Genomic DNA, 23,911 nt, shown 5'->3' on the forward strand with positions numbered 1-23,911 from the left:
AGCCTAAGATGCCAGGGATAAAGTCAGGAGGAAATGGGAGAGGAGGCGATGGCTGTAGCTGGCGAAAGCAGAAGGACTCTTAGAACAGACAGAACCCCTGGTGCTACCTCAGTTCTAGCCAGTCCGCCTCACACCTGAAGGCAAGATGAAGAACTAAGGGCAGATTAAAGTGAATTGGTCAGCCTGCAAATTGTTAGCGAGGGGGAAATCGAAACTTTTGCCTGGCCCAGGTTATTTCTGATTAGCTTCTAATTGTGAGCTCATATTCATTTTCTGTCATTAACACTTACTTAGCATGGCCCTTTGTGTAGCTGCATGAATAGGTAACTGTCAATTGTCCTCATTACACTAAAGATCAGGTTCTTCCCCACTGGACGGCAAGAGCTCTACACATTGTGTGTGGTCCTTTTGAGAGACAATTAACAGGGGAGTAGCTTTGTCCAAGGCTTGACAATTGACATTTGCACCTAAGACAAAAGGAAGAATTTAACAGAAAATACTAACAACAGTGGGACCATGATAGGGACACATACATTGTCAGATAGAAGGATTACAAGATTAATCTAGAACCACCTGACCAAGGCGGTCAGGGTGTACCGATAGGGCATGACTCGTGACTATGAGACTCCCCGTACTGTCCCCAGAATGGTGATCTCCATCCAGGACACTGTCAGGCAAGTGTCTAAAAAAGAGACTGTCCCTTCCTGGCCTGTCTTGAGGGGGTGGAATTAATCTAATTTCCAAGGTACTCTGCCTGAAGCAATGGTTATCTGAATCCTTGATTAATGATCAGAAGAATTCAATGGAGGTTTAATCTATGTGGGGACCCTGCAAATGGATTTTTGGCTACCACTGTCATCCATAGCCTTCTGCACACCAGAGAGCTCAGAATTTAAGCTCTAAAACAAAACTTTGAAAAAAAAAATCATCAACATGGTTACTGCTCAGGTAGCCAATCACTAGGAGAATGGATAAGCAAGTAGAGATGTGTCAGTACCATAGAATGCTACTCAACAGGAACGCAACCCTCCCCCCAAAAAACAAACCCGTTTCTAGGGTTCTGCATTGCACCGCTAGCCAAGGAGTCCGTTTGAAACCACCAGCAGCTCCAAGGGAGCAAGATACAGCTTCCTACTCCTGTGAAGACCCACTATGACGGGCAGCTAGGTTGGGTTGGCTTATTCAACACTCTTCAAGGTCGATCGAGGGCAAGAAGGTATGCACGCAAACGCACGTTCTGTATGATTCCAACACTAGCTGTTCTCTAGGCGGAGGAGAAACTGGGGAGCTAAGAACCGAAACCGGAGGGACAGTACTGCAACCCAAACAACCTGCTCCTCTTCCGGGTACGCACGCGAATCGGCTCCCCTCCTGGGCCCGCGCGTGCACGTGCACGCGCGCACACAACACCCACACCCCCTAGCCAAGGACCGGAAGCGGAAGCGCGCTCCCGGCGGCGCCGTGGCTCCACCGCGCAGTCCTTCCGGACAGCCGCCCCCCGCGGTAGGGCTGGTGTCGCCGGCGCGGCTCCCCGCTCCGCCCGCCTCTGCGTTCCGCCGGCGCTGCTCCCAGCCGCTGGGCTCGCCGCCGCCGCCCGCCCTCCTCCGAGAACCGGGTCCCCGCCCGTCCGCCGCGCCCCTCGGCCCGGGACGCGGTGCCTCCGAAGGTAAGGTCGCGGGGCCCGCCTGCCGTGGGGTCGAGGGCGGCCGGCAGCGCCCGGTGGGCCCCGGCCCCCCTCACGGGCTCGCCCGCAGATCGGGACGCGCCACGAAGGACGCCTGTGGCGAGAAAGGGCTCTCTGTTAAGACGTGTGAAGCCGTGGCAATCACGGTAGGAGGTGGGTCGGGACTTCACAACCGCACTTGGCTCAATTTCGCGAGGAGAGATTTCGTAGGAAGCGCACTGCGGGAGCTGTTTGGCCGTGAGACAGAGGTTTCATCAGGATCGTGTCAGAAACAGCATGTCCAACCCCGGGTCGTCCGGTGTAGAATGCTGACCATCCTAGGGCACGCGCGCACCGATTACCCGAGCGCCGTGTGTTCTCTGCGGTCCGGACGCAGGACTGGCCAGACGGCGTCGGCGCGATCGGAGCCAGCGGTTGAGGCAGCCTCTGCAAGCAGCTTCTGCACCCCGCTTAGTGGGAAGTCTGCGCAGGGAATGGGAGCTGGGGGCCAGCAACTAGCCACTCTCTTTCCTCCTTTCATTGCAGGTCCCCGCCTCGGCCCGGCCAGAGAGAATGAATCCCGTCTAGACAGCTACCACCTGGGCCAGTCACCTTGGCTTGTGATCCACGTTTACCTGCTTGGCGACTTGCTTCCAAGGCCATTCCCCTTCAGTGACTGACTAGTTTCGACAGAACTTTGAATGGTGAGCCCCAAAGAAAGGCAGGACGTTCTTAATGCAGTTGGTGAAGTTGTATATGATTTGGGGGGCCAGTCCTGTGTTTCTTCCAATGGAGGAATGGATGGTAGAAGGGACTGAATTCTTAGAGGCACCCAAGGCCCTACTCTACTCTCACTGGTACCTTGCCCTGTTCTTGTGGACTTTGTCAGGCCTTGCATACCTGGGGACACCTTTCCTGACTAGAATCTCAAAACTGGCACCATGGCGCCTCACTGTCTCATCAAGAGTGTCGGTCCTCTGTGTTGGATAGCACAGTCTCCTGCCCTGAGCCTGCAAACGGAGCCATCTGTCTGAGGAGGCCCTAGGCCCTCAGAGCCATCCTGCCCTGTCTCTGCAGTGGTCTGGGTTTCTCCAGACACTGGGGCCTTTCTGTGCAGTTGTAGAAGTTTGTGATAAGTGGGTAAAGAAATGGAGAGAGTGTTATTAGGAGTAGAAGTCTGACTCTTTGTATGGTCCTGTTTGGGGCTTGCCACTGTAATGAGCTCACTGAAGGAATAATGCAGGAGAGTGGGCCCCACTGGGTCATGTGCGAGATCTGCAGAGCCATCATTTTGGCCAGCGGAGGACAGTTTTGCTAGAGTGTTACCTGAGAAGCAGGTCATCTATTCAAGGTTGTCCTCTGGGCCTGTTGATGCTGAGAGCTGATGCCACCTCTCTCAGAATTCTGCTTACTCCACATAGTGTCAGTGTAGAATGTAAAGTTCATACTATTTTGCTAGAGAAACTGAACATGGGCATTGGGGGCATTTTAAGTTCTCAGGGTTACAGTTTCCATTATAGGCAACTTTCGGGATCCATTTATTACGATTCTGCTGAAAATATTTTAATTGTTACGAAACTCCTCAAATTCAGAGAAATGTCTATTTTAACTGATATAAAAGTTACCTTTTCCCCTCAATATTCTTTAGCAAGGATGCTGCTTTAAGGACTAAGGTGTGCCTGACCCAAGCCATGGTATTTTCAATTGCCTTATGTGGGTGGAAGGTCGACATTGAATAAGGAAGACCAAAGAAGAATCAATAAATTTGAATTCTATGCTGGAGGGTCAGTGCTGGATAACAATATTGAAAGTATCATGGACTCCTAAAAACAAAGCAATCTGTCTTGAAAGAAATATGGCCAGAATGACCCTTAAAGGCAAGGATGGGCAAGATTGCCTTACATACTTTTGACATATTGTCAGGAGAGACCAGTCCCTGGAGAAAGGCATCATGCTAGGTAAAGTTGAGGGGCAGTGAAAAAGAGGAAGGCCCTCAAGGAAATGGATGGACACAGTGGCTGCAACAAGGGGCTCAAGCATAGGAACAGTTGTGAGGATGGTGTAGCACCAGGCAGTGTTTCATTCTGTTGTGCATAGGGTGGCTGTGGGTCAGCATGGACTTCATGGCACTTAACAAGAACAACAACAAAGTTACTTGTAAGCGTATTAAATATTTAAAGGGATCCTGGAAGACTGCTACATATAACGTATTATGCCTGAGCAGCTACTGTGCTAAGCCTGGCTGTGTGGGACTTCGTTCTTCTGACTGTCATAGCTGACGGACGGACTGATCTTCTTCGTTCTCTATTGAAGTGGAAAGAGAGAGTTCTGAGTTAGATGGTGATTCTCCTTTAAAAGGGATTTTCTCCTTTAAAAAAATGTATTTTGAAATCTATAGGAATTGACATTTAAAATAACCATTTCTGTATTTAACAACTTCCAATCATTTAAAAGTTTGCCCTGTGGGTTCCCCTACCACCACCACCACCACCACCACCACCTTTTTTTACTTTTCTCCTTATAGAATGTTGTATTCCTCTTCAGCCTGGTTAATACCTGGATCTGCAAACTCTGGCTCTCAAACCATATGTGGTTCTTTTGGTACATACATGTGGTTCTGGTGGAAAATCTTTTCTCAGATAATGGTGATTTTGTTTGTAAAAATATTTTTGTGGCTCTCAAGTAATTTTTAAATTGTTGCGAGGGGCAGTATTGGCTCTTCCATCTCAAGAATTTGCTGATCTCTGCGCTAGCTTATTGCTTCCTCCTCTATTTCCCTCTCATCCCCGGTGATGCTCAAAGAATTGTTTCTTTTGCTGTAAAACGCATTATTGTGATTGTGTTGTTTAAAAGCGGTCTATTACCATATTAGTCCTTTTGTGAATGACTGACTTCACTCAACCTAATGCATAATGTCCTCCAGATCCATCCATGTCATGGGTCTTCTTCACGTTTTCGTCCTTAGTCTTTAGCAATGTGTAGTATGTATGTGTGTGTGTGTGTGTGTCAGACTTTATCCATTCCTCCACTGATGTCCATCTACATTGTTTCTGTGCTCTAAATACTGTGGTGGTGCTATGAAGAACGTGGGTGTGCATAGATCTGTACAAACCGCGTTCCTTAGTTCTGTAGGCTGTATAATGAGTGCAGTGTTGGTGGGGTCATAGGTACTTTCCCTAGTTGTTTGAGGAAGCACCGTGCTGCTTTCCACAGTGGTTATGCAGTTTTACAGTCTCAATAGCAGCGAATGAGAGCCTTATCACTCCACACCCTTTCTAGCATTTATTTTCAGTTTTTGAACTTTACTATCAGTGTCAGTAGAAAGTGATACCTTATCCTTGATGGAGAGATGTCTCACCCAACGTCGTTGCAATCAAGTTGATGCCAAAGGACCCTCTAAAATTGTTAGATCAAGTCAAGAGATCAAACTCATTGCACTGGTTAAATCTGCTGTACAAGACTAAAGTGTTGAAAAGCAAGGATATTACTTTGAGGACTAAGGTACACTTGATCCAAGCCATGGTATTTCCAGTCACTTCGTGTACATCTAAAGTTGAACATGAATAAGGAAGACTGAGGAAGAAATAATTGAACTATGGTGCTCACAAAAACTGAAAGTACCATTGTATTGGACAGGGTTCTCTAGAGAGGCAAACCAGATTGCTAGTAATTATATATAGATATATTTATAAAGATAGATATGTAATTCAAGAAATAAACCGTTAAATAATATACAGATAGATAATACAAGAAATTAACAGTTAAGTTATAAAGCAGTGAGACACTAGCAGTCCTTCAAGTTTTTGAGAGCTGCCAGTTACTAGTCCCCTTCTGTAGAGAGAGCTGGGCTATATATACCCAGGCAGCAAACTGCAGGGCAGGTCCCCAACTGTCATCAACTGTCAGTCTCCAGCTCCAGAGATGAACATTCCAATCGTGTGGGCTTAAAGGGACCTCAACTTACAGCGACACAGTCCACGTGCTAGGCATCCCACAGGTAGTGTGCCCCTTTAAACTGAGGCACAGAACAAGAGCCATTTATCCCTCTGCCCTTCAGTTAATCCTACTTGTGTTTATCGGCCAGGCTGGCACAATAAACTATAGCAACCATGGACTGCCAAAAACCAAACAAATCTGCCTTGGAAGAAATGCAGCAAGAATGCTCCTTAGAGGCAAGGATGGCAAGACTTCATTTCCAGTTTTAGGACACGTTATCGGGAGAGACCAGGCCCTAGAGAAGGACATCATGTTTGGTGAAGTAGAGGAGCAGCAAAAAAGAGGAAGGCTCTCAACAAGATTAGTTGACACAGTGGTTGCAACAATGGGCATAAAAACAGTTGTGAGGCGTGTCAGTTCAAATGACTCCCAGTTGGTTTATATTCAAGTTCTACATGACCACAATTAAATTTTCTGGAATTCCATTCTTTGCATAATTATTCATAATTTTTTATGGTTCACCCAGATGCCTTTATATAATCAATAAAACACTCGTAAACATCTTTCTGGTTGTTACGATCCATCTCATATCAGCAATGATAGCCCTCAGTTCATGTCTTTAATGAATTTCTGGCAGCTATCAATGTATTGCTACAAATTTTCTTCTTCTGAATTGTACTATCTTGTTATAGTAATCCTGGTGGTGGTGACAGACTGGGCTGAGGTCTGCAAGGTCAACAGTTTGTAATCACTAGCAACTTCTTGGGAGAATGACAAGGCTTTCTGCTGCCACTCACAGTGACAGTCTCAGAGACCCTCAGAGCCAGTTCTAACCTGTCCTGTAGGGTTGCTGTGAGGCGACATTGACTTGATGGCAGTTAGATGATGTTATAGCAATGATATTGTTTGATAATTTCCACTTTTCTTTGGAATGGACACAAATAGAGATCTCTTCCAGTTGGTTGGGGAGGTAACTTTTCCAATTTTTTTTGCATAAACCAGTGAGTGTTTCCAAGGAGCCTTGGTGGTGTGCTAGTTAGACGTTGGGTTGCTAAACACAACACAAGCAGTGTGAGATCGCCAGCTGATCTGTGGAAGCAAGACAACGGCTTTCTGCTTCCAGAAAGGTTTGCAGTCTTGGAAACCCACAGGGGTAGCTATGATGTGGAAGAGACTGGTAGTGGTAGGTTTTGAGAGTTGCCAGTGCTGCATCAGTGTTGTGAGACATTTCAATTGGTATCCCATCAAGTCTTGGGCTTTTGCTTTCTCCCAGTGCCTTAGTCCAGCTTTGACTTTTCAGTACCTTCAGTTTTTGATCCCAAGCTACTTCTTGAAATGGTTCGATATACCCATTCTTTTTGCTACAATGACTCTATTCCTTTCTTCCTTGTACTCTTCCTGCATCATTCAGCATTTGCCCACAGAATCCTACAATATTGCAACTTGAGGTTTTAATTTTAACTTGAGATATATTGAATGTTTTCTTCCTAATTATTTTTCTTACTCAAGTTCTTGCACATTTCATTGTAATGCTTAACTTTATTTTCTTGAGCTGCCTCTTGTAATTTTTTCTTCAGCTCTTTAGTTTCTTTTATACAATGTAGCCACTTTACATTCAAGAGCAAGTTTCAGAATTATTCTGACATCTACCCACTTTGGTCTTTTCTTTCTTTCCTGTCTTTTTAATGGCTGGTGTCCGCGATGGCATCCCACAGCTTGTCAGGTCTTGCATCATTATTGCTCAGTGGGTCAATTCTGTTCCTGAGATGTTCTCCAGAGGCCGGTGAGTTATACTCAATGTTATATTTTGGTTCTCATGGACTTGTTTTAATATTTGTCAACTTCATACTTAACTTGCATAGAAACAAGATCTGTTCCACAGTTGTCCCCTGGCCTTGTATGGGCTGATAATACTGAGTTTCTCCATGATCTTCCTACAAAAGTAGCCGGTCGTGCTCTACTGGACTCCATCTGGGAAGTTCCACCATACAGTAGCTTTTTTATGTTGTTGAAGAAGATGTTTATGATAAAGAAATCATTTATCTTGCAAAAGTCTGTCATGGGCTCTCCAGATCTTCTATCACTATGACCATATTTTCCACCTGCCGATTCTGTTTTCTGTTTTTGCATTCCACTCACCAGTAACTGCCAGTGCATTGATTATATGCTTGATCAAGTTTATTTTGAAGAAATGGATAGAGTTCTTCAGGGTTTTTTTTCATACTTGGGTGTAATTCTTGGCATCAGAATTTTAATAGTAATTGTATTAGTTAGTCTTCCTTGGAGGTAGATAAATAACCATCATCTAAGTCATTGTACTTCAAGATAGATCTTGAAGTGTTCTTTTTGACAGTGAATGGAATGCTATTCCTCTAAAATTTGTCATTCCTAGCATAGTAAGTTATGGGACCATTTAATTCAAAATGGCCACCGCCAGCTGCTAATGCTCAGGACATCCATCTTTGTTTATTCTGTTCCATCCTTGATGGCTTCCACTGTTCCTAGATTCCTACTTTGTACATTCCACATTCCAATTGTTAGTGTATGTTTGAGCTGTTCTTACTGTGACTGTGCTTTTCCAGCAAATGAAGGGCCCCAAAGCTTTGTTCTGTCCACAAGTTTGCTTGTATCATGAGAGAGATGGATTCTCTATCTCATTCATGTTTCAGTGGCTTCCACTCAGAGTAGCTCATCTCCCTGCACCCTATCAGATGTTGATGGATAGCAGCAAAGAAGAAACATCCTTATCTTCATTTTAGAGGGAAAACTTTGCTTTTATTTACCACTGAATATGATTTGAACTCTTAAGATGTTCATGAGTGCTTATTGTCATGTACAGAATTTCATTTTCCATCCTAGTGTATTGAGTGTTCTTATCGAGTACGTAATAAGTCTGTGGAAAATGTTGCTTCTTTTGTTGACGTGATGGTGTTTTTTTCTTGTGTGATTGATGTGATATTTATTATTATTATTAATGTTAACTATTCTTGCCTTTTGAGCTAAATCCTAATTGGTCATGGTACGTAATTATTTTTATACACTTTCAGGTTCTGTTCTTAGTATTTTGTGGAGTACTTTAGCATCTGTGTTCATTACGAGCTGTCTTTTTAAAAATATTTTGGTTGTGCGTGCCATCTGACCTTGGTATCCCTGAGTTGTAATGTGCTATTTTGACCGACATCATTTTAGTCGATGTATTTTATTTCATCACGTTAAATATGATACCCAATTGCCTGTTGGTCTCCATGCTTTCTGTTAATTTTCTGAAGGATTTCTGAGTTACTTCTTGATTGAGCTTTTTTGGATGGCCAGATGTGCCATTGCCTTCAACAAATTTGGAACTGTGCTAGCCTTTACTTCTACAAATTCTTCCTGTTTCTTTTTCTTTGGGAATACCCCTGATATATAGGTTGATTCACTTTATGGTGTCCCACAAAACCAAGTGAATCTATTCACTGTTCTTTGTTCGTTTTTCTTTCTGTTCCTCTGACTGATTAGTTCTAATTGTTTTCTATATCCAAGTTACGGAGGTCTTCAGTGATACGAGCCACAAGGTTGATGGTTCTTACCTCTCAGAATCACCTTAGGAGACAGTCCTGGCAAGCAGCTTCCAAAGGTCACACCTTGAACATGGTGTTAATAGTACTGGCTTGCCCACACTGAGCCCCACAGAACTAAGCAACAACTTATAACAGCTACGTTCAGCATGTTGACTTTCTTCTACATGCTCTGATGTGCCACTCAACTCCTCTGGTGAATTTCCCGTTTCAGTAAGTAGGCCTTTCTGTGACAAAACTGTGTGTTTCCAGGACCAGGTAGCGTTTCGTTCTGTATACAGCACTTGCCGGCCTCTAACAACATCTTTCTTGGTAAGCTTGTTTTGTTAGTGATTGTTGCGTTTAGCTTTTTGCTCATATTTTACTTTAGCTCTTTCTCTATCCCACTGTGGGAATGTGGACTGTTAGCACGTTAAGACTTCAGCCTGAGTGCCCTTGACAGGCAGGGAGGGTTGGGCTGTGCACCCCTCTGCTTGTGCTGATGGAGATGTCTAAGCGACTTCTCCTGAGGAGGTTCCTGGCCTTCATTATCTCCGGGAAGCTCCCTCAGGGTCTGTGAGCACCCCTCGCATCCGGGGCCCTCCAGATCCCACAGGGCCCTCTGGGTGGCCCGGCAGCAGCACACAGCCCAGCCGGGACGATACATGCCACAAAAGCCTCCAGGGTGGGCCTGATTTCCAAGGTGGTGTCATCAAAAGTGAAATCCCCATGGTGGGAGATTTTCAGGCACAGTGATAGGGCTCCTGCAAGATCCTTGGCCAAGACTGGAGACAGTGCTTTCCTCTCCAAACCTGTGTTTTTAATATTTCTGTGCTTTAATATATGAAGTGATTTTTTTGTAAACTAAGATTTTTTACATTGTTTTATGTAGGCAAGGGGATTATTGGTATAGTTGTATTAATGTCTGCCTTAAATGTTACTGTTTCTATTTGTTGATACCCCCACCCTTGTTTGCTTCCACTTTTTTCTGCCTTCTCTTGCCTTTATTGATCTTTTTATATAATGTGTTTGTCCTCCCAGTAGCCCTGGTGCTGCACTGGCTGAAGCATTGGGCTCGTAGCTTGAAAGTTGGCAGTTTGAGCCGACTCCCTGCTCTGCAGGAGAAAGATGATCCAGTCTGTCTCCAGCCTTGGGAACCTTGTAAAATGGCTCCTACTCTATCCAATAGCTTTAATATGAATCAGAATCAAGTTGATGGCAGTGAATGTGTTGTGTTTTTTTTTGGTGTGAGTTTTATATAAAGTCTTGCTACTAGGATGCTAGTTCATATACACAGAGGTTTATCCCAAAGTAGTCTTAGTCTAAAGGATACTAAAAAATGCATTGCATGTAAATGAGTCCGCTCAAAGAATTGGTCTTTCCTTGCTTTCTAAGAAATATCAATCTAACAGTGTTTTTCATACAACAGATTTTAAGTGTGGATGAGTCTTAGATTTACTACCCTGATCCAGCAACCAAGGTACAATCAGAACAGTGACTTCTAAGTCAACTGGGCTAGTTAAATTAAATGTGAAGAGGTCAGCTAAAAAGGTTATATAGAGACTGTTTTTTGTTTGTTTGTTTTTTTCATTCCAGTGGGGGCATTGTGACAGATTTTCTTGAAGTACATATGACATACACATAAGTACAGGACATTATTTATTAAGAACTGTTTTGGAAAATGGCATCAGTGAATAATAGTTATATTGATTAGATTTCCTTGAATGCAGATAGATAAAATCCTATCACAGACTGCATGGTACTTTAAAATCGATCATGAAATGCCCTTTTTGACTATGAATGGCACACCATGCCTCTTGATTGTATCATTCCCAGCATAGTAAACTATATGAGGTTCTGATTCAAATTAGCCAATACCAGGCCATTGCAGCTCGCTCAGTGCCTCGGATATCAATCTTTATGTGTTCATTTCATTTCTGATTGCTTCTAGTTTCCTAGATTCATTCTTAATGCAGTCCAAGTTCCCATGATCACATTTTTGCAAGTGATTCTCCTGAACTTGAGTTGTATCCCATCAGCAAATGAAAGGCCTGAAGGCTCCACTCCCACAGGCTTTACTCCATTGACATCACCATGGTTGACTCAACATTGACAAATCAGTAACGCAGTCACATTTCCACTGTCTCTCAACCCGAGGGGCCATCCTCTAGCACCATTTCTGACAGTGTTCTGTGTCCATGTTGTACAGAAAGTTTTCAGCAACTGCTTCCTATGGGCAGCAAGGTCCTTCATAGTCCATTCTTAATCCAGAAGCTCCTCTGAAACTTGTTTATTTTGAATGATCCCACTGGCGTTTGAAATACCAGAACATAGCTTCCCGCATCACTGCAACATGCAAGCCACCACAGTACAACTAACTGACAAACAAGTAAAATATTAAAACGAAATGTGCACAGACCTAGAGTTAGAAATCTAAACAAGAATATACTTAGCATATCTTAAACAGAAAGAACTGAAGAAAAAATTCAGGTCTCAAGTTGCAATACTGAAAGATTCTATGTACAAAATGTTGAATCATGCAGGAAGCATACAGAGATGGAAAGAATACAGAGACACTGTACCAAAAAGAATTTGTCAACATACTGCCATTTCAGGAGATGGCATATGAGCAAGAACCAGCGGTGCTGAAGGAAGAAGTCCAGGATGCACTGAAGGCACTAGCCAAACAAGGTTCCAGGAGCTGATGAGGCAGTGGAAGTATTCGTGGATACCAGGAAATTTGGAAGACAGCTACTTGGCCAGCTGACTGGAAGAGATCCCTTTTTGTACCCATTCTAAAGATAGACGTGAGGTAGTTTCTTGTGCCAACCTGGCCAACAGACACATGTGGGGTTAATTGAAGGGCAGAGGGATAAATGGTTCAGTGAGCCTAGCCTTTCTAGTTCTTGGGGTCTCTTGCTTTCTGATGGTCAGACCAGGGTGCAGCTGCCTTAGCCAGTTCCCTGCTTTACCTGGCAAGGCTCACTTTCTGCAAAACATCCCTGAAGAGAAGCCACATGGACCTACCCCTATGCAGCCCTCGGTGCTGGAGCACCTATGGTGAGACCCCTGCCAGCGCTGAGATGATTACACATTCACTGATTCGGCTTTCCTCCTGCAGTCAGCATCATTGCGTCTGTTTTGTGAGATAGAGGAGGACTTTGTGGATTGGTGTTGGACATATGGGTTAATGGGTTAATGTTGGACTTGTGGGCTTGGGCAGCCCTGGGTTGGGATGTTTTCTTGATGCACACTTAACCTTTATATAAAACTCTCTCTTATACATGAGTTTCTGTGGATTTGTTTCTCTAAAGTACCCAGACTAACACAGAAGCCAACAGAATGTTCAGACTACAGAACAATATCAATGATGGCACATGCAAGTAAAATTTTGCTGAACATCCAACAATGGTTGCAGCAGTACATTGACAGGGAGCTGCCAGAGGTTCAGGACGGATTCAGAAAGAGGATGGAGGAACAAGGCATATCATTGCAGATATTAAGTAAATCTTGGCTGGACGCAGAGAATAATAGGAAGATGTTTACTTGTGTTTTATTTATTATGTAAAGGCATTCCACTGTGTGGACCACAAAAAACTTTGGATAACGTTGAGAAGAATAGGAATTCCAGAACACTTCATTGTGCTCGTGTGGAACTTGTGCGCGGATCATGAGGCAGTTGTGCAAATGGAACAAGGGACTGCTGCAGAGTTTACAGTCAAGAAAGGTGTGCTACAGGGCTGTATCCTCTCCTGGTGCTTACTCTACCTGTTTGCCGAGCAAATCAGCAGAGAAACTTGATTATTTGAGGAAGAGCATAGCATCAGGATTGGAGGAGGGCTTATTAGCAACCTTTAATATGCAGATGACATAACCTTGCTTGCTGAAAGTGAAGAGGACTTGAAATAATCGCTGATGAAGATCAATGATTTCAGCCCTTCTGTATGGATTACAACTGAATGTAAAGAAGACAAAAATGCTCACAACTGAACCAAGGATATGTGGAGACAAAATTAAAGTTGTGAAGTATTCCATCTTGCTTGGATCCACAATCAGTGCTCATGGAAACAGCAGGTAGAAGACACATAGCACTGAAGAAATCTGCTACACAAAATCTACTGTAGAGTGTTAATATTGGATTGTGGACTAAGGTGCACCTGACCCAAGCCAAAGTATTGTCCCTTGACTCATGCATGTGAAAGTTGATGAATGAGGAAGACCAAACTAGAATGAATGCTTTGGAATTATGATGCTAGTGAACAATATTGAAAATACCATAGACTTCCAAAAGGATAAACAAGTCCGTATTATAAGAAGTACAGTCAGAATGCTCCTTAGAGGCACAGATGGGGAGACTTCATCTCACACACTTTGGACATGTCAGGAGAGACCAGTCCCTGCAGAAGGACATCATGCTTGGTAAAGTACAGGAACAGTGAAAAAGACGAGGGCCCTCAAAGAGACGTATTGACACTGTGGCTGCAACAGTGAGTTCAAGCATAGGAGAAATTGTGAGGATGGCACAGGACCAGGCCACGTTTTGTTCTGTTCTGCATCGGGTGACTATGAGTTAAGAACCAACTCAGCGCCATCTACCAACATCAACAACAGTGTTGTTTAAGAGTCAATTTTTAAAAAATTTAAATCATTTTATTGGGGACTCCTACAGCTCTTAATCACAATCCATACATCCATCCATTGTATTGAGCACATTTGTACATATGGTGCTATCATCATTTTGAAAACATTTTCTTTCAACTTGAGCCCTTGGTATCAGCTTATTTTCCTCAACACCCCCCTCCCTCATGAACCCTTGATAATTTTTTTTTCACGTCTTACACTGCCCACTGTCTCCCTTCACACACATTTCTGTTGTCCCTCCCCCTGGGAGGGGTTTATGTATGTAGGTCATTGTGATCAGTTCTACCTTCCTACCCCCACCTTCCCCTTCCCCTCCTGGTATCACTACTCTCTTATTATTGGTCCTGAGGGGTTTATCTGTCCTGGATTTCCTGTGTTTCCAGCTCTTATCTGTACCCGAGTACATGCTCTGGTCTAGCCAGATTTGTAAGGTAGAATTGGGGTGATGATAGTGGTGGGGAGAAAGTGTTAGATCTCTTTGGGGATAGAGCTACCTCAGTTCTTGGCTCCGCGCGAGAAAGAATTCACACCGAAGCCTGGTTTGTGATCCAAGTGAGTTTTATGAGCGTTAGAAGTTTCAGGTTTACACAGGCACCCACAGGGCTCCTCCCAAACTCGCAGCCTGCCTAGAAACTGCAAAGTCACACGGTGGACTCCAGGATCCTGCCTTTTCAATTATTCCACAGGGAGGCGTGGTGGACGACCCCTGGTCCACCCTTTGGCTGAATTGAATTAGGTGGGCCAGTCTAGGTGCATCGCCCACCTACGCATACCTGGCAGGAAACCTGAACCTCTGAGCATGTTCAGTGTGCCACTCCTTTGTTTCCGTAGCTCAGCCCTCTGGGCATGCGTTAGGGACTCTCCAGTCCCTGAACTAGACTACCTAACAAAAGCATGAAAGAATTAGAGGGAAGTTGTATGTTTCATCAGTGCTATACTGCACCCTGACTGGCTCATCTCTTCCCCGTGACTCCTCTGTGAACAGGTGTCCAATTGTCTACAGATGGGCTTTGGGTTTCCACCTCGGCTCCCCCTCATTCACATCTATATGATAGTTTGTTCTGGGTCTTTGATGCATGATACCTGATCCCATCGACACCTCATGATCACACAAGCTGGTGTGCTTCTTCCATGTGGGCTTTGTTGCTTCTGAGCTCGATGGCTGCTTATATCTTTTGATAGCTGGGCACCATCAGCTTTCTTCACCACATTTACTTCTGCACCCATTTTGTCTTCAGTGATCATGTCAAGAAGGTGACCATCACAGAATGCCGGGTTATTAGAACAAAGTGTTCTTGCGTTGAGGGTGTACTTGAGTAGAGGCCCAATGTCCATCTGCTACCTTAATACTTAACATATAAATTTAGTGATATAGTTCTATTTCCCTATCGTTATATATAAATATATTTACATATGTATGTACCTATATTTAGACCTCTATAAATGTCCTTTGCCTACTAGTTCTTTCCTCTATTTCCTTTTACTTTCCTCTTGTCCCACTGTCATGTTTGATCTTCAGGTTTCAGTAATTCCTCTTGGCTACATTGCCCTTGATCAAGCCTCACCAGGCATCCGATGCTCTTCTTGCCATTTTAGATCAGTGTTGTTCTCTTGTCCCTGGGTTTGTTGACACACACACCCTTACTTTACCCCTAGTCCCCCTAGCCTGTCTCCCCTGCCCCGCCCCCCACCCCAACCATCACTCCATTCTTTGCTCCTCCGGATTGTTTATCCCACCTGTCTGATTTAGATAGACATGCAGAGACAATAATAAGCATAAAACAAGACAGCAAAATAAAGCAACAAAAGAAAACAACAACCAAAACCAAGGACAAAAAAGAAAAGCCTATAAATAGTTCAAGATCTGTTTGTTGACCTTTAGGAGTGTTTTCTGGTTTAGTCTGATGGGGTGCCACGCCCTGGCCCCAAGGTCTTTTTTTTTTTTTATATTCCACAGGGACGTATTTGTTTTGCTCCCTTTGCTACTCTTGCACGCCCTTAGTGTTGTTTCACCCAGGTGTGGTGGGATCAGATGAGGCACAATTCCCTCACTGTGCCTCCAGTGTTGCCCTCCATAGAGCTGTGGGTCAGTGAGAGATGTCATTTCTCGTGGTGAGGTCGGCCCTATGGTCATCTCTGCATTGGTTGCTCTGAGCAGGAATATCATCCTTCGGGCTTGGTGGGATGTGTTCCTCTCTCTCTCCTTCCTTCTTTGTTTGCTCCTGTGCTCTCTGCTGAGCTCTGCTGAGCTGTAGCTTCAGTGCTGTTCTCCGCAGTGCATTCTTCGTGTGTGTGTGTGTGTGTGTGTGTGTGTGTGTGTGCATTTGGGATTGGAGCCAACCCTGCAGTCCTCTCTATTGGTTGGTTCCCTGCCTCATGCCACTATGATGCATTCATGAGTCTTGGCGCATCAGGTTGAACTGTGGTCCTTCTCTCCCTAAGGGTCAAAATTTAATCTATGGCATTGAGAATGGTTATATAAATTTGTAGCAATACTTTTTTTACTTGTCCTCATGTGTATTTATGTAGTTTGTTTCTAAAGATTACCCTTGAGTTTACGTTATACAATTATAAACAAAATGTCAATTTTGAAATTACAGTATATTGCTGCATGAGTAGTGTAAGTACCTTGTAACAATATGAAGTCAATTACAACTTCTTGTTCCTTATAATCTTTTCATGTTGGTTATTTGTACTTTATAATCATTGCATCTATTATGGCTTGTTATTATATTTAACTAGTTAGTCTGGTACATTAATAAGAAAGTAGGTGCTATTGAGTTGGTTCTATTAATGAGCTGTGCACAACAGATTGAAACACTGCCATCCTCACAGTAATTTCTATGTTTGAGCTTATTGTTGCAGCCACTGTGGCAATCTATACTATCAAGGGCATTTCTCTAGCAACCATTTCTTCTTCCAAGGACTGAGCTCTCCTGATAACATGTCTGTGCTAGGCTAAGATGTCTAGAGTAATACTCCTTGTGTATAAGAAAGAGTTTTAGATCAAGATGAATCTAAAAAAGTCTGCTGAATGAGTTTGAGGTTGGCACTCTTCCTAATGGCTCCTAGGGTCCACAGGCAACACAACAGGAAGTTGATGAACTAGATGAAGGATAAGGCCAAGGAGTAACAGAGAGCTCACTTCTGCTTAGGGTCTGTCTTTCACAAAAGATCACACCTACAGAGGTATCATCAGGCTGTCACCTGATTGATAGGTTGGACTCCACCCTTACCTTCACCCCAGATATATCCAGTTGACGTAAAATTCTAACTCATACTTGCCTGTATTTTTTTATGAACAGACTTGTTTCTTCTGGTAGTCCATAGTAGTTTCAATATTCTTCACCAACACCATCATTCAAATGAACCAATTTTTCTGCAGTCTTCCTTATTTGTTGTCCAGATTTCACATACCTATACCTATGATGTGATGAAAAGTGCCATGTTTTGGATCAGGCTTACCTTAAAACTTTTGGCCAAGGACTCAGGGAGCTATGTTGCCCTGAACCTCCATGTGTTCCATTGCCTGGCTAATCAAGCTAACCCCTCTTTCAGTTCAGGACATTGTATGTTTCTGTAGTTGCAATGAGCAACTTTGGCACATTTTTCTCTCTGGGTCTTGCATTTGGCTTTCCTCTTCCTGACCACCAGGCTTTCAGTTGTTAATTGGCAGCCTGTCACCTTATCTGGTCCTCCAGGAAAATGACTCACGGTTTTAAAAGCAGTCAGCTTCAAGTCTAGAGAAGTACTAGGTTTGTGGATCAGATTTCAGACTGGCGACTTCTGACTCATGTAGCTAAGGGGTTGGTGTAATTTGACATTAACCCTGACCTCAAAATCATTTTTCTCCCACCCATACCACAAAAGCATCCTGACAAATGTATTCCTGAGAGAACTCGTCTGAAACCCTTCGTTAATTGAAGAGACATGTTTAAACACTTTTGTTGTTGTTTTTGGGGGAAAAAAAACCCTATTTATGAACTGGAACCCAAATAGCAATAATTTTTTTTTTTACTTTACCCTTGTAGAGACAATGGTAATACTGAAATGGTCATAGTGACACAGGAGAGAGAAGTTCACTGCGTTAGAAATTGAGGAAATAGTGCTGGTGGTCACTTTTATACCAGCTTGGGGCAGTAGCCACGAAACCAAGATCAGAAATACACCCATTCAACCACAAACCATGCATCCCACACCATTCCATACTTCTCTGCTAGGTTTGATAGTTCATTCCAATGACCACACAGAACTCACAGACAATACTCATGGTTATGGGATTAATTAGGAAAGCTAACAGATTACAAAAATTACGCATTCAGTTCTTTTACCCACAATGCCACCTCAAAGCCATGTTGGCAGGCATGTCTCTCAGGTCCTCAACTTCTCTGCCATATTGTCCTTTGGTTTCTGCCTTGTTCTATGAGCCGGAAGCCTGCAGCTCTGCCTCACAGTTTTTGCCCTATTCCGGTACTCTGCCCCTTGGTCTAGTGTATCTCCTCTGCTCTGCCTTATGTCTTGTTGCAATGTCCAAACTGTGGGGAACACTAAACCTTTGTTTTACCTTCCCTGTAGATTCTCCATTCTTTGGGGGAGAATCCCACTCGTGTGTTCTTAATAATTTTAGCCCTGGCCTCAAAATTGAGTTCTTTTCCGTGTCACAAAAGTTTCCTTTTTTACTTTAAGGTACTCCAACAAAACTAAGGTAAGTGTACTATTCAGACAAGAGAAACTTGTGTCTGAAGCCATTCACTTATGATTACAGAATCATGCTTAAATGTGTTTTGTTTGAGAGAAGCCCACGCACATGTGAACTGGAAATGTAATAACAATACTTTTTTTCCTTACACTTGTAGAAAGGAATAAAACTGGGGTTGATCAATAGTTCAACTGTATAAAAACCCAGTGTGTTACAAATATTGTCAAATCTATGTAATAAGGTACTGCCAGAAGAGAAAGCGCAAACCACAAAGGGAAAGTGGAGGAGCACACAAACTTGATGATCTTCCTGTTACTTCTCAATTATTTTGGACGGTCAGCCTCACCTTTTGTACACCTTGAGGAATATGGTGCAATATCTCAGAATATCTATCTGTGATGTTTTAGGATTCAGTGGTATTTGAAGATGTGGCCATTGACTTTACACAGGAAGAGTGGGCCTTGCTGGATTTTTCTCAAAGGAAACTTTACAGAGATGTAATGGTGGAAACATTCAGGAACCTGGATTCGGGTAAGGATGGCGTCATTTTTTTGATAACTTAATTTTAAATTAATTGGATACAGATATAATACATATATATATTTGGATCCCTGGGGGTGTAGTGGGTTACGCTTTGGGCTTCCAACCAGCTGCTCTGCAGGCGAAAGAGAAGGCTTTCATTGCTGTGGAACTTTACAGTCTAGAAGCTAGACTCTTCCACACATATCTGAGCTGGCTCATTTTCATTTTTCATCAATTTTCTGATGCCTTCTGTGCTTATGGGAAAAATCCTTTCCCATTTCATCTTTTAATACTAATTTTACATATACATGCATTGTTTGCAATACCTTTCAGTTTTTCAATCCAAGTTATACCCTAGTTCAGTTACCATCACTCTGAATCATCACAGAATTGATTCTCAGTAAACTTCTTATCCTTTGGCCTTTACCAAACTTCTGGAAGAGTCAAAAGCTTCAGTTGTTCATTCTTCACAGATGCCTTGTTACTCGTCAAATTTCTTGCCTATTTTGCTTTATATTGTGAAACTTCATTTTAAATTATTGGTTAGTCTCTTCACAGGGTAATGATGGACAAAAGTGCAATGAACATACAGTGAAGCAATTCATGAAGAATGACTCCTGGTTTTCCTTGTTAGGAGAAATCTGTGAATTCCTTGGGAGTGAAAATTATGTCAACCAGGAATGGCCTTTGAGGTATCATACCCATGACATTAAGCAATGTCTCAAGAGATAGTCTCAATGTGCCATGATGTTTGCAAGCACGCATGTGACCACATGTTTCTAAAACAAACTAAATGTTAGTTTCTGTTAATTTACACAATACGGTATTTATATAAATGTGAATCAGATATTGTGTATTGGAGAGTACCGTTATCTGGCACACTCTGAGATATTGCAACATTATACAAGTTGGCAGAAAATGCCCATTCAGTTTTGTATGATAACTTTTAAAATGGTAAAAGATGTGATTCTAACAACAATCTCCCTATTTTCAACAGAAAATGTATGATAGAGAATTTCCATACAAGCAAAGAAGATAATGTGAAGAAATATAAAGAGGATGATCAGTGTGGAAAACTTTTCTGTTGGATTGAAAATCTTTCTAGGATCAAGGAAACTCCAGCCAGTGTAAATCCTTTTGAATTTCATGAGAGAGGTGGTCATACATTGACTCATTGCATCAGCTCTCACACTTGTATGGTTTATGGAGAAACTTGCAATTGTCTGTCTTATCTAAAACCTCATTCAAAAGAGAAATTTTGTAACTGCATAGCTTTTGGGAAACCTTGTAGTTGTTCATTATCCTTCACTAAATATAAAAGAACTCACAGTACAAATGATATACTTTATGAATGTAAGGAATGTGGGAAAGCCTTTAATCATTCCTCAACACTTACTGATCATACAAGAATTCACAGTGGAGAGCAGCCTTATGAATGTAAAGAATGTGGAAAAACATTTGTTTATGCTTCATCTCTTGCTAAACATAAAAGAACCCATAGTGGAGAGAGGCCTTATGAATGCAAAGAATGTGGGAAAGCCTTTTGTAGCCCCTCAGCACTTTCTGAGCATACAAGAATTCACAGTGGAGAGCGGCCTTATGGATGTAAACAATGTGGGAAAGCATTTATTTGTGCTTCAGCCCTTGCTAAACATACAAGAACTCACAGTGCAGAGAGGCCTTATGAATGTAAAGAATGTGGGAAAGCCTTTAGTCTCTACTCACATCTCACCGAACATAAAAGAACTCACAGTGGAGAGAAGCCTTATAAATGTCATGAATGCGGGAAAGCTTTCAGTCGTCTCTCAATACTATCTGATCATATAAGAACTCACAGTGGGGAGAAACCTTATAAATGTAAGGAATGTGGGAAAGCCTTTTGTCATCCCTCAGCACTTACTGAACACACTAGAATTCACAGTGGGGAGAGGCCTTATGAATGTAAAGTGTGTGGGAAAGCATTTATTTATGCTTCATCCCTGGCTAAACATAAAAGAACTCACAGTGGAGAGAGGCCTTATGAGTGTAAAGAGTGTGGGAAAGCATTTACTCAGTATGCACACCTCACTGTACATAAGAGAACACACAGTGGAGAGAGGCCGTATGAATGTAAAGAATGTGGGAAAGCCTTTACTCAGTACTCACACCTCACTGAACACCGAAGAACACACAGTGGAGAAAGGCCTTATGAATGTAAGGAATGTGGGAAAGCTTTTAGTCGTCTCTCAGCACTTACTGATCATACAAGAATTCACAGTGGGGAGAAACGTTACAAGTGTAAAGAATGTGAGAAAGCCTTTACTCAGTACTCACACCTAATTGAACACAGAAGAACAGTGTGGAGAGGTCTTAAGGATGTAAGGAATATGTCGTCTCTCAGCACTTACTGATCATAGAAGAATTCACAGTGAAGACAGGTATGAATGTAAAGAATATGGGCTAACCTTTGTCAAGTTCCTCATGCCTCCTTAAACATAAAAGAACACATAGTGTAGAGAAACCTTATAAATGTAGGAGATTGTTAACACATTTATCTAGGCCATATCTCACTCAACACTAAGTAACTCAGTACAAAGAGGCTGTGTATAAAGGAATATGAGAAAGCTTTCGTTATTCATCAAGGAACACGTGTAGAATTGTTAACCAGTGTGGGGGAGAATGTATTCCTTTCCCATGCCTCACTAGGCATGTAAGCACTCCCAGTGGAGTGTATAAGGAATGAAAGAAACTGCAGTTTCCCCTGAGTTTTCCAAAGATGTGTGAGAATATCCATCAGAAAAAAAGACATGTATACACTGAGGTTGGGAAACTTGGAGTCATACCTTTTCAAAACCTAAAAGAAAGTGCATGTGATAGATAACCAAGTATTATAAAGAAAATGTTAGGAAAGTTTTTACTTCCAGTCCTTTCCAAGGTGGTGAAGATTCACACATAGATCAAAGTCTTCACTAATTAAACCTTCTTGATATATGAAAATCCTCATGTAAAATAAACCATTATGTAAGTAACAGATCAATGGTGTTTTGAAGCTCTCACAAAACATAAGCTATAATACTAGATTGCGCTTATTGAATGTAAAAAAGAGGAAATTTTTAGTGTCCCTTTCTCAGTACCCTTATGAGATCTCACAGATAGGCTCTGTGATTGGAAACAAATTACTCTTTTAATTGTATCACTTGACTTTAAATGGCTATCAAAATGTCATTTTTTGTTATATTCAAATTGCTTTGATTGGAAAATTGTCGACCTGTGGCTATAAGAGGTGTACTTTCTTTTTAAAGTTTTTATACTTTTTCACGTTCTAATGTACTATCAAATTTTTAGTTTAACAAAATCATTAAAAACCAGACACAACTCAGTATCCCAGTGTAGTTGTTTTTTGTGGTTTTTCTTTTCGTTGTTTTAATAAATCTTTTTTTTTGGGGGGGGCGCTCTTGCAGCTCTTAGAACACTCCATACATCAATTTTATCAAGCACATTTGTACATATGTTGCCACCATTTCCAAACATTTTCTTTCTACTTCAGCCCTTTGTATCCGCTCCTCTTTTTAAAAAATCATTTTATTGGGGGCTCATACAACTCTTATAAATATCCATCCATTCATCCATCCATTGTGTTAAGCACTTTTGTACATTTGTTACCATCATCATTCTCCAAATATATGCTTTCTACTTGAGCCCTTGGTTTCAGCTCCTCATTTCCCCCCTCTCTCCTGCACCATGAGCACTTGATATACATAAATTATTTTTTCATGTCTTACACTGTCGGACGTCTCCATTCACCTACTTTTCTGTTGTCCACCCCCCTCGTCAGGAGGGGGTTATATGTTGATCCGTGTACTCAGTTACCTCTTTCGACCCTACCTTCCCTCCACCCTCCTGGTATCACTACTCTCACCACTGGTCCTGAAGGGTTCAACTGTCCTGGATTCCCTGGGTTTCCAGTGTCCCATCCTGCGGGACACTCAACATGGATCCTGCAGGAGAGAGTGGGAATTGGGGGGGTACAAGAGGCACGGACAATGAGGACAAGACAATATCCTGATCAAGTCCTGTTTTTTTTTTCCCCAAGTCCTGTTTTAATGAACAAAGAGTCACAGCTTATAACGGCCAGCAAAGGGGGGAAGCCTCAGCCGCACATGCAAATTAGGCTACCTTGGAAACGGGCCAATCAGGGAGTTCAGGGGAGCGCGCCCTGCCCGTGAGTCAGTAAAGGCTTACAGTCTTCAATTAGGTACGCAGAGGAGTGGCATGTACACGCAAATCAAGCATAGGGGAGGACGATCTTTTGCCCAATCAAGGGGATGCAGGACACGGGTGCTTATCTGAAGAGCATCACCCCTTGTTTGCTCAAGCTTTACAGCTGCAGTGCTCTGTCACATAGGCTGGGGTAGAAGAATGCCCAGAGCTCAGGCTAATAAATTCCAAGTAATGGTCGAGCCTCATGGCTCTGGACATTCCAGTTCCTGCATATACCAGTGTACATCCTCTGATCTGGATGGATTTGTAAGGTAGAATTGGGATCATGATAGTGGGGAGGGGCCGGGGAGGAAGCATTTAAGAACTAGAGGAAAGTTTTATGTTCCATTGTTGCTGCACTACATTGCTGACTGGCTCGTTTCCTCCTCACAACCCTTCTGTAAGGGGATGTCCAGTTGCCTACTGATGGGTTTTGGGTCCCCACTCCGCATTCCCCTCATACACAATTATATGATGTTTTGTTCTTTGATACTTGATCCTGTCGACACCTTGTGATCACACAGGCTGGTGTGCTTCTTCCATGTTAGCTTTGTTGCTTCTGAGCTAGATGGCTATTTGTTTACCTTCAAGCCTTTAAGACCACAGACAATATGTCTTTTGATCGCCTGGCTCCATCAGCTTTCTTCAGCACATTTGCTTATGCACCTGCTTTTT

General features: G+C 42.7%; 1 protein-coding gene across 2 annotated transcripts; it reads left to right on the plus strand.

The window, feature by feature from the left end:
- The first annotated feature begins 1,470 nt into the window (after positions 1–1,470).
- On the plus strand, positions 1,471–22,356 carry LOC142453181 (uncharacterized). 2 transcript variants are annotated; one of them, XM_075554228.1, is made up of 5 exons: positions 1,471–1,666; positions 2,210–2,367; positions 18,883–19,006; positions 19,545–19,689; positions 19,995–22,356. In XM_075554228.1, exons 2-5 carry the CDS (start codon positions 2,365–2,367, stop codon positions 21,385–21,387), a joined length of 1,665 nt encoding a protein of 554 aa, XP_075410343.1. In that variant the 5' UTR covers positions 1,471–1,666; positions 2,210–2,364; the 3' UTR covers positions 21,388–22,356. The 2 variants fall into 2 exon arrangements, with proteins under 2 accessions (XP_075410343.1, XP_075410344.1); XM_075554229.1 differs by lacking the exon at positions 1,471–1,666 and having other exon boundaries at positions 2,352–2,367; positions 19,556–19,689.
- The last annotated feature ends 1,555 nt before the right edge of the window (positions 22,357–23,911 follow it).

This window comes from Tenrec ecaudatus, chromosome 7, assembly GCF_050624435.1.
Source record: "Tenrec ecaudatus isolate mTenEca1 chromosome 7, mTenEca1.hap1, whole genome shotgun sequence".
Classification (NCBI taxonomy): Eukaryota; Metazoa; Chordata; class Mammalia; order Afrosoricida; family Tenrecidae; genus Tenrec; species Tenrec ecaudatus.